At 22.2% G+C, this 9,811-nt stretch overlaps 1 protein-coding gene across 5 annotated transcripts; it reads left to right on the forward strand.

The window, feature by feature from the left end:
* Positions 1 to 66: 66 nt before the first annotated feature.
* Positions 67 to 6,675, forward strand: LOC126865022 (ras-related protein Rab-35). Of its 5 annotated transcripts, none has more exons than XM_050617052.1 (5): positions 67 to 223; positions 550 to 838; positions 2,912 to 3,034; positions 3,243 to 3,667; positions 5,026 to 6,675. In XM_050617052.1, exons 2-5 carry the CDS (start codon positions 787 to 789, stop codon positions 5,152 to 5,154), a joined length of 729 nt encoding a protein of 242 aa, XP_050473009.1. In that variant the 5' UTR covers positions 67 to 223; positions 550 to 786; the 3' UTR covers positions 5,155 to 6,675. The 5 variants fall into 5 exon arrangements, with proteins under 5 accessions (XP_050473009.1, XP_050473011.1, XP_050473008.1 ...); XM_050617054.1 differs by having other exon boundaries at positions 688 to 838; XM_050617051.1 differs by having other exon boundaries at positions 143 to 310.
* The last annotated feature ends 3,136 nt before the right edge of the window (positions 6,676 to 9,811 follow it).

A 9,811-nucleotide genomic window follows, 5' to 3' on the forward strand; every position in this document is an offset into this window, starting at 1 on the left:
TAGAGCAAGAGAATCATTACGAATATCTAGTAAATTCTTATATTTTAAATTATCCATACCAGGTTTTCTTTAATATCATACATGCATATATATATACACACATACATATACATACATATACGTATACATATATAGTCGTAGTATAATGAGAATTTATAATAGTAAAGGATGAAATAGTGCCATAGACATGTAGTTACGAATGATATAGATAAATCATGTTCATGTATGTACACATATAGTGTTCCGACATTTGCTATATCTTTACAAATGAAATACTTGTCTTTTAATTGAATAGTAAAGCAAAATTGTGGTTTGTAATTTATTTAATATTTTGAGATCATTTACTTTTTTGTTAAAAAAATATGTGCCTACATACATATTTCTGAAAACTTTCTTCTTCATTAACTTTAATGATAATTATTACTAAATACATTTATATTTCTTTTCTTTCATAAAAATATGGCTTTTGAAATAAATAAAATGTACTAATTATTATTTTAAATTAATGTGAAATAGTTATCATTGTTAACGAATATAATTTTTCCTCAGTGGTGATAATGAATTGTGATATCACGGCAAATAAACATGGCGCTTATTTGATACCGGAGTCTTTTACTTGGACTAAGCCGCAAACGTTGTTTCAATTTATATCAAGTTAGCAATTTCATTTTCCGCATTTTTTCATAGATAATTCAAACTATTTACGATACGGTGAATGTATCGTCTATATTTCGAACTGTTTTTACGAGGAAACGTTTGATAGACCTGAACGTCATACATGTCAAAATGGCCCGGGAATATGATCATTTATTTAAGCTTCTAATAATAGGAGATAGTGGTAAGTGCACAAATTTTCATTGCTGTTAAATATATTCAATAATAAACAAATATAATTGTACGCTATGATAAGTTAAAAATTATACAGAAGAATATAATGCTATTTATATTTTTAATAAAAAATAGACAACATACATTTATCATAATCAAAATTAGCAGAAAATTATATTTCATATGATAATAACAAAAGAAAAAATTTTCATTCAGGAAATTTTTACTTTTCTAAAACTTCATTAAAATTTGCTATTTACAAGTGATTTTCTTTTTAATGTACAATTAAAAATATACATAAGATTTCTTAGAATTGTATAATTAATATTATTAAGTAAATTAGTAATTTATATGTATTTATATTATGTTACAAGTAATTATGATGAACAAGTTCGTAATCTTTACCGTGTAACAGTCTTTGAAACTTTTGGATATATTATTATATTCAAAAATTTTTTGACAATCTCAAAAAATGCTTTAATATTCAATATTGAATGCAGTTTTGTAAAACTTTGATGTTATAATAATATAATAAGATATAGATAATAAAATAGAATGAAGTGTTATTGTGTACTTAATATAAATGAGTCATTAAAATTCCTTTTTAATGAAGACAATAGAAATATTTTTCCTATATATTTTTCCTATTTATTTTATTAAATTAAAAATTTTTAAGAATATTATTATAAGAACTAAGCTAATATTTTGTTTAAGATATTATGATATAGCTTATTACTAAGTATTTGAAAGTATACAGTTTTAATGAATTTACAAAATTAATGTAAATCTTCCAATTATTTCATTATTTAATGAAAAGAACTATTTTTTGTTACATTTACATAATTTATATTTATATTTTTTCATTTTATTAAGTTTGTTAACTTAATTTTGATTAGTGATAGCAGATTATGTTCAATGTTATGATTTTATTATTAGTTTATCGTACTGATGGTTCCTCCGTTTGAAGAATTATCTTGAAGACTATAATATCAATAATATACGTATATGCAAAGTAAAATAAATGTATATATTATATGTTCTCTTATTGTAATACATATTTGATTTTAACTAACAAGAAGAAACAATGATATAATTATTAGTTTAGTCATCAACTTTCTTTTTCTAATTTGAGATGAATCTAACAAATCTGAATATTCATATACATATTTTATTTGAAAACATGTTTAGCATCATAATTTCAATAAATGAAAATGTGCCCATCATTAACTAACATCATATAATATTTCATTTCAGTAAAGCAATAATATATTATGTCTTACTTAAAATTTTATATATTATTATTTGAACTGGTATTAGTAATTAATGTTTGAATTAATATATTAATTGAATTTTTTCTTATTTTAAATATTTTTTTACTTTTTCAAAATATTATAATATCAATCCTTATCTTAGAGTTTCATAAAGTTTTATAATTTAAGGAGTGTCATTCTGTAAATGTCGATTCTTTAAAAAATAGTAAATACAGAATTCAAATGAAGTATTTTGTTACAATGTTTAAAGAATCACCCATAATATTCTTCCATCGGGCATAATATTAAATACAAATTATTTGATATTACAGACATAATTAAACATAATTAAATGTAAGCTAAGATTATACTATATTACATACTAAGATTATATTAAGATTATTATAAATTGATTAAACAAATGATTTATATAAAATGTCCTTGGATAAATGTTACAATTTATTTTTTCCAATATTACTAAATGTAATATAACATATAATGTATATGTTTTTTATTATTTGCTTGTTTAGACATTACTTTTTCAGTTATTTAAAATGCTATTTATTTAAAATTTAACTAATTTTGTTATGTTACATTAGGAAAATTATTAATTTTTCTAAATTGATCGAACACTATAGTTTATAAATATATTTTTTTTATTGTTTTTTGTCATTGGAATTATTGTTGGTTATATATATTATTTCTAATATGTTTTTAAAGAATGAATATCATTTACATTTATACTATAGATATCGTATCTGTCTATTACTAAATTGTGTGTTTATTTTTTACCACATCTTTATAATTACACAAAATAAAAATAAATGTTTTAGGTAATGTTGAAGGAAACTATTTGAAAAATGAAGTACTTCCTGATGGATTGATTAAAGATACTCCATTAATAATATTAAAGATTGTAATATATAATAATAAGGCAAAGAAAGTCACTACATTTAGTAAGCTTTGAGAAACTAATTTGTATCACCTTAGCTAGGGCTTTCTCTATTATATAAAACTTATTTTTGTTAATAATAGTTATGTTTTATTTATCATCTATCAGATTATAATAATCTATATTTATTATATTACATAAACATATTTGTATTTATATGAGCTGCATTTGTTAAATTATATTCAACATTTCTTTTTCATTTTTTGTTTAAGGAGTAGGTAAAAGTTCTCTGCTATTACGATTTGCTGACAATACTTTTAATGGCAGTTACATAACGACAATAGGAGTGGATTTTAAAATTCAAACTGTGGATATAGATGGTGAGAGAGTAAAGCTCCAAATTTGGGATACAGCTGGACAAGAACGTTTTCGGACAATAACTTCAACTTACTACAGGGGAACACATGGTGTTATAGTTGTGTATGATGTGACCAGTGGTGATTCTTTTGCTAATGTTAAAAGATGGTTACATGAAATCGAACAAAATTGTGATGTGGTCAACAGGGTACTTGTAGGAAATAAAAATGATGCACCTAATGAAAAGGTGGTATTAACAGAAGATGCACAAAGATTTGCTAATCAAATGGGAATTCAGTTATTTGAAACTTCTGCTAAAGACAATATAAATGTGCAAGAAGTAAGTATGATACAGTATACATATATCTATGATTCATGTTACAACATATTTTCATAAATAATAATTTGTAAGATATAGTATTTGATATAATTAAATGTATTTATATATATATTTTATATTTATTATTAGTGATTGATTATTTCAATGTTGTTTATAGTTTTTTAAATGCCACTATATGATAAACTACCTTTTGAAATTAATGATTGTATTTTTAAATAAGAATATGAACATATTTTAACAATATGGCAATTGCATATATTATTCAGAAATTCATAGACTTTTTGTCTATTTTTTTAGCAAATTTTATAAAATAATTTTTCTTTTTGATTTTCATACGATGATTTTCTTATGATATTATCTCTTAGTAATTTATATTTTTCATTATATTTTTTTACTATTAGATTTATCAGATTTAAATAGTGTTTGTTACTGTTACGCTAACAGTTGTACTTGTTATGCTACACATATTTTACTACATTGTCTTCATTTATGTAGATATATGAAGACGTAGTATCTATCAGTTTCATATTCTGCATATTTTATATTTTTTGTTATAATACGAAATATTCAATAAGACCAACAAAGTTTGTCATTATAATATTATTAAAATGCATAATATTATTTTAAATAAGAAATGTTGTATACATCATGGTCTTTTTTCTTGAACTATAGAAAGTGTATTGATATAAACTACAAATAATTAGGCACTTTCCTATTATTTAACTTTTATTTAATTATTTATGTAAAATTTTGTGAAGTTGTGTTTGATGTCGAAACATTGGTTTGTTTTATATATATTGTTAGAAATTATTATTTTCTGTCCTTATGTACACAAGTATATATACTTCATTGAATATCGATATTTAAAAATTATATATCAAGGAAATTTACTCCATATATGTACCAAATTTCAAACCAATCAATTATTTAATAAAATTATTTTTTTAGAAAATTATATCAAATATCACAATGAAGGAGTAATTTTAAAAAATATACACTTAATATTTTAGATTAATACGAATCAAATTGCTGCTTATTTATTTTTAATCTGTTATATTAGTTTTATACAGCCATCTTTTCCTTTCTATGAAAATGATTATATTTCTATTAAATTTTATTTCTGTAAGAAAGATTATATCATTTCTTTATTTTATGGAGTATTATAGAACTAATATTTTTAAAAACTAAACTTCAAAGAAACAAATTTTTTTCTGCATTTCTGATTTGTGTTTGCTATTAAAGAGATTTTTTTTTATAAAGGTAATGTAGGACTTCTTTAGTACTAAATAAATAAATAAATAAATATGTTAAATTTGACAGTGACATAACTTTAATTTATATTAATTTGTTGCATTTAGATGTTTATGGCTATAACACGGCAAGTATTAAGAACCAAAAAGGAAAGGAAGGAACGACAAGCTATACAAACCAGTGAAACAGTCAATTTAAGAAAAAGCACAAAACAGCATAAAAAAAAGTGTTGTTAACAGAATTGTATAAGCATGCAATCTGTTCTTAATACCATTTAATAGAGTAATAAAAATGAAACAAAACTAAAACAGAGAGCATGCTATAGCAACAAAATGATCATGTAATGTAATACCAACGTTTTTTAAAACTATTAAGTTTTGTATCTAAATTACAACATCGAAGATTGTATTCTCATAGAAATATACTTTGATGCTAGTAATGTTCAATATACATAGGATGCAAATGTTATGAGTGTGTAGTGTTTATTTAGTAAAAGTAACTTTGTAAGTAACACACTTTTCAACAAGCTGCATATTTTGAATGTGGCATTAGGAACATAAAGGCCTATTTATATTGTACAATTTACAATTTACAAAAAATTAGCACAAAAAAGAAAAATGAATTAAATTATATACATAGCTGCTTCTTATCCATTCTTTTTACTGCAAAATATTATTTATAAAGAAAAGTGGTATAAAATAGAAGATAAAGGAATATATTGTACAAAGCTCAATCTAAATTTATTGAATAAAATGAAAAAACGTAAAATAATGTATGTGAGATTTGAATGATTATGGATAAATTTTTCTTAATAAGTTACCATAATGTGAATTCAACATAGATAAGGCATGCTATTTAATAAAGAGAAGACGATCTATCTTCATCAGCAGGTTCAGGCAATTTTGTGCATATTCATTGTACAAAGTTCCTGTAGTTTGATGACGCTTTAGAATGGACTTTACAAATCAAATTGAAATAAACAGTAATATATTTACGGTATAACAGAGGCAAGCTGTTTAATTGATGAAGGAAAGGTTACACTGTGTCAATTTAAATATTATAAATTCAATTAAAATATAAACACAGACTATTCATTGTTGTAGACTTGAATTCTGTAAAGTATATCTTGCAATATGTTAATACAATACTATTAGCATTTGTGAAATTTTTATTTTTATGAACTTGATTCAAATAATTAATTTTTTAAATAATATGAACTGAAATTTTTATTTTGTTTGCAATCAGTTTCATTGTTGAAATTATTATAAGTGTTCCCATTATCATAATAATTAAAGTAAAAATTATTAGCAAATTTTTTAAGTATGTATTACATATAAACAATTAAAATTAACATTTTGTAATTATTGAAAAGACAAGCTTCTGAACACGTAATAATTTGCCAAGTTTGATAATAAATATGATTGACATATTATATGTGCTATAATAACACAATAAACATATTTTATCATCTGTGATAATAGTTAGGATACTTATCTAGCTGCCGCTGTAATACCGTTAAAAACAGCTCCGTAAATTATTGTAATTGATATTACAAATTTTTGGTCAAAATAACATATCTTTCAAATGAGGGAATGAAGCGGCATCCTATAATATGTAAATATTCTACTTGCCAGTTTTAGTGGCATATTACAAATATTCCAATCAAGCATATTCAATATTGTTTACTGTTATACAGTTATAACATTGTAATATGAATTATTATATACTTTAAAATATAAATAAATAGAATCTACGTGCATATGTGTGTTGTGTGTGAATATACTTCATATTTTTTTTAGATTATTTATTACCTCTCCCATTTTTATTCACATTTAAATTCTATGACAATTATAAATTAAAGTATTGGATATCATGCATTTTTATATACTTCTTTGTTTTCAGCAATTATAGACATAAATATAATATTGCAAAAATGTTTATAAAAAAATAAAAATCTGTTCGCAAAAATTATTGTTATTAAGCAGTTACTATTAAGGTGTAAAAATTAACAAGAAATATGAACAAGTTTAAATATATTTGTCATGACTAAATCAATTTATTTACAAAAGTAACATTAAGCATTGATATTTGAAGATGTTAGAATAATTTCCTTTTTGGTTTAATCCCTTAGGCAATAAAGTTTCCTTAGGCATTACAATACAATTTTTGAAAACTAGATCAAAGGTATTTTTGGAGTTCTAGATACGGATAAGAATAAGATTTCAAATAGGGAATACGGATTAAATTAGTTTTTTTACTGATTTTCTTATTAAATTGAATGGTTTTTATTTAAAAAATTTTCCTAATTTTACTCCCAATTTTTACAATCAAGAAAGATATATGGTTTGTGAAGCTAAGTTGTTAATTAAAAACCCTGCATTAAAAGTAACAAATATGTATAACATTACTTTTCCTAAATAACATTATTTTTTATATAATTCAAGATTTGTGATGTGTAGCAATATAAACTTTAGTACATTACTAAATGCTAAAATAAATTATTAATCATCTTTGTGAAAGATAAATTTATCTCGTGTATATTTAAATTAATTTCTTATATCTATGTAATTTATGTGAAACTAATACTAAATAATATTATAATAATTATAATATTTCATAGCCATTATATGTTTTATATTGATTTCAAAATTTTGTTGAACTAAAAGTTAACACTAGAAATTAAAAAATACATAGAATCATTAAATATTGATACATAATGAATAATTTTGATTAATAAATTTATATATATGTACAAATAATAGTATTTGCATAATAAATAAGGATATGTAATAAACATGGAATTATCAACAGTCAGTGTATATTATTTATAATGAGTAGGATATAGGAAAATATAAAATTAAAAACAATTAAAGTTTAAGAAATATAAAGCTAACTTTTGTAGTTATACGAGATTTAAATTTTGTTTTTAATTTAGTTGATTTAGTTGTTTTGTATTGTAGTTTCAATTCAAATTTAGTTATTACATATGGAAAGGTTGTTTTCTAATGATTATTCTTTAAAAACAATAATATAACTAATAAAGACATTTTGTAAAGAATACAGGACTCCTTCAAACCCCTTAAATACAAAAGGGTGGATAATAAGGATGTCAGTAACGGAACTAATGATTATTGTACGATATATCTTTTTTTCTTATTAGGAATGAATTTTCATTTAATGATTAAGCATGTGTTATAAGATCAAGTGCTATAAATATAATATAATTGTATTATTCCGGTAATTAAAATTACTCACATTATTTTGATTTATAAATCATTAGATATATATGTAAACTTTTTTTTCAAAAATTAAATCTCAAAAGCAGAAGAGAATAAAATCTAAGAAAGAAAAAGAGAGAAAATTATTTATTCAATTAGATTATGTTTCAAATGTAGTAAAACTTATTGGTAAAGAATAATATAAATTAAAAATAGTAATATAAATTATAAACGGTTTAAGAAATATTCGGTAAAATATTATCTAATATCGCTGAAACGAAAAGTATCTATTATATATCTCTATACACGCATAAAAAATTGCGTAACCTCACATTTTTTAAAGGAGAATCTGTAAAATTTGTATATAAAAAGAATAATATAAAAATTTTTACATGTAACCATATAAATTAATAAGAATTACATATAACGTATTGTTATAGACGTGTAAAATGATATATAGTGTAATTTATACATATATTATGATACTAGTATCGTTATCCATACTTACATAGTATATATATATATATACATACATAGGTACATATATACATATATACATACATTATAAACACATACATACATATATACATATCCTTTGTCAGTAAACTCTAAAATCTATAGCACTCACATATTTTAAATTGATCTTACTCAACGTGTTTCGTTTTGACGGAAAGAAAGATTATTAAATAACTTTAATTGTATGAAATATTTATCACATTGATTAATATTAAGTTGAGCATTTACATATTATTTTATATATGTATATATACATATATATATATAATACACAAGGCAACGTGTATATATATATACATACACGTGTACACAATATAAACGCGTAGTAACATTATGTAGTAGGTAATTCACATATATATATGTATATATATCTATTACCTGCTATACATCAGAGTCAATATATATTAGAGTCAAATACTGGTAAAATTTTAGTTTGTGTATTATTATTTTGTATATTACAAAAAAATATTACCTCTAAACATATTCAATTTTTCTAACGTATGCTATTATAATAGTTTCATTTATAATAATTTCTCTTAAATAATTACTTTTAAATATAGAGTATATGCTACAGAACTTACCACTTTAAAAATAAGCTATGCTAATTAAAATATGGCAGATATTTTATGCATAATGAAGTTTATGAACTGATTATTCTAAATTTACTTATAATTTTCATGTAATATAATTGTAACATTGTCTCGCTTTGTTTTGTCTGTAAAATGTTTCATCTATTTAACAGTATATAAATTTTTGTAATTATTCTCTATTTCTTAAACAATATATTAATAGAAATATATCTTATATATATATTCATAACGAATTTTTATTTTACTTTTTCGTATGCAACTATTTACTATTTCGTAACGTTATGTAATTCCAATTAAAATAAGTTATACGAAAATAATATTGTAACTGTTTAATCTTTTATGAAGATTATTGATAATTATTAAAACGTTACAATACAGGATAAAAAACGCAAGGAACGAATTCCATTTCTTTCCTTTTCCAAATTAATAATGAAAAAAAGTACTGTAAAATAAAGAAAATCAAAATCAATGAAAAAAGGTTATATAAAATAAGAATACAGTATGTAGGAAAATTTAAGGAAAGGTGTTCTAGCAACGTGGTTCGGAATACACGGTGTCGTACCCCCACC

This window comes from Bombus huntii, chromosome 4 (assembly GCF_024542735.1).
Source record: "Bombus huntii isolate Logan2020A chromosome 4, iyBomHunt1.1, whole genome shotgun sequence".
NCBI lineage: Eukaryota > Metazoa > Arthropoda > Insecta > Hymenoptera > Apidae > Bombus > Bombus huntii.

Excerpts from the sequence above, each read along its gene's own strand:
- LOC126865022 (XM_050617052.1), top strand. The coding sequence starts at position 787 with ATGGCCCGGGAATATGATCATTTATTTAAGCTTCTAATAATAGGAGAT. Across the intron at positions 839-2,911 it reads TCTAATAATAGGAGATAGTG|GTAATGTTGAAGGAAACTAT; the intron begins GTAAGTGCACAA and ends TAAATGTTTTAG. Across the intron at positions 3,035-3,242 it reads AAAGAAAGTCACTACATTTA|GAGTAGGTAAAAGTTCTCTG; the intron begins GTAAGCTTTGAG and ends TTTTTGTTTAAG.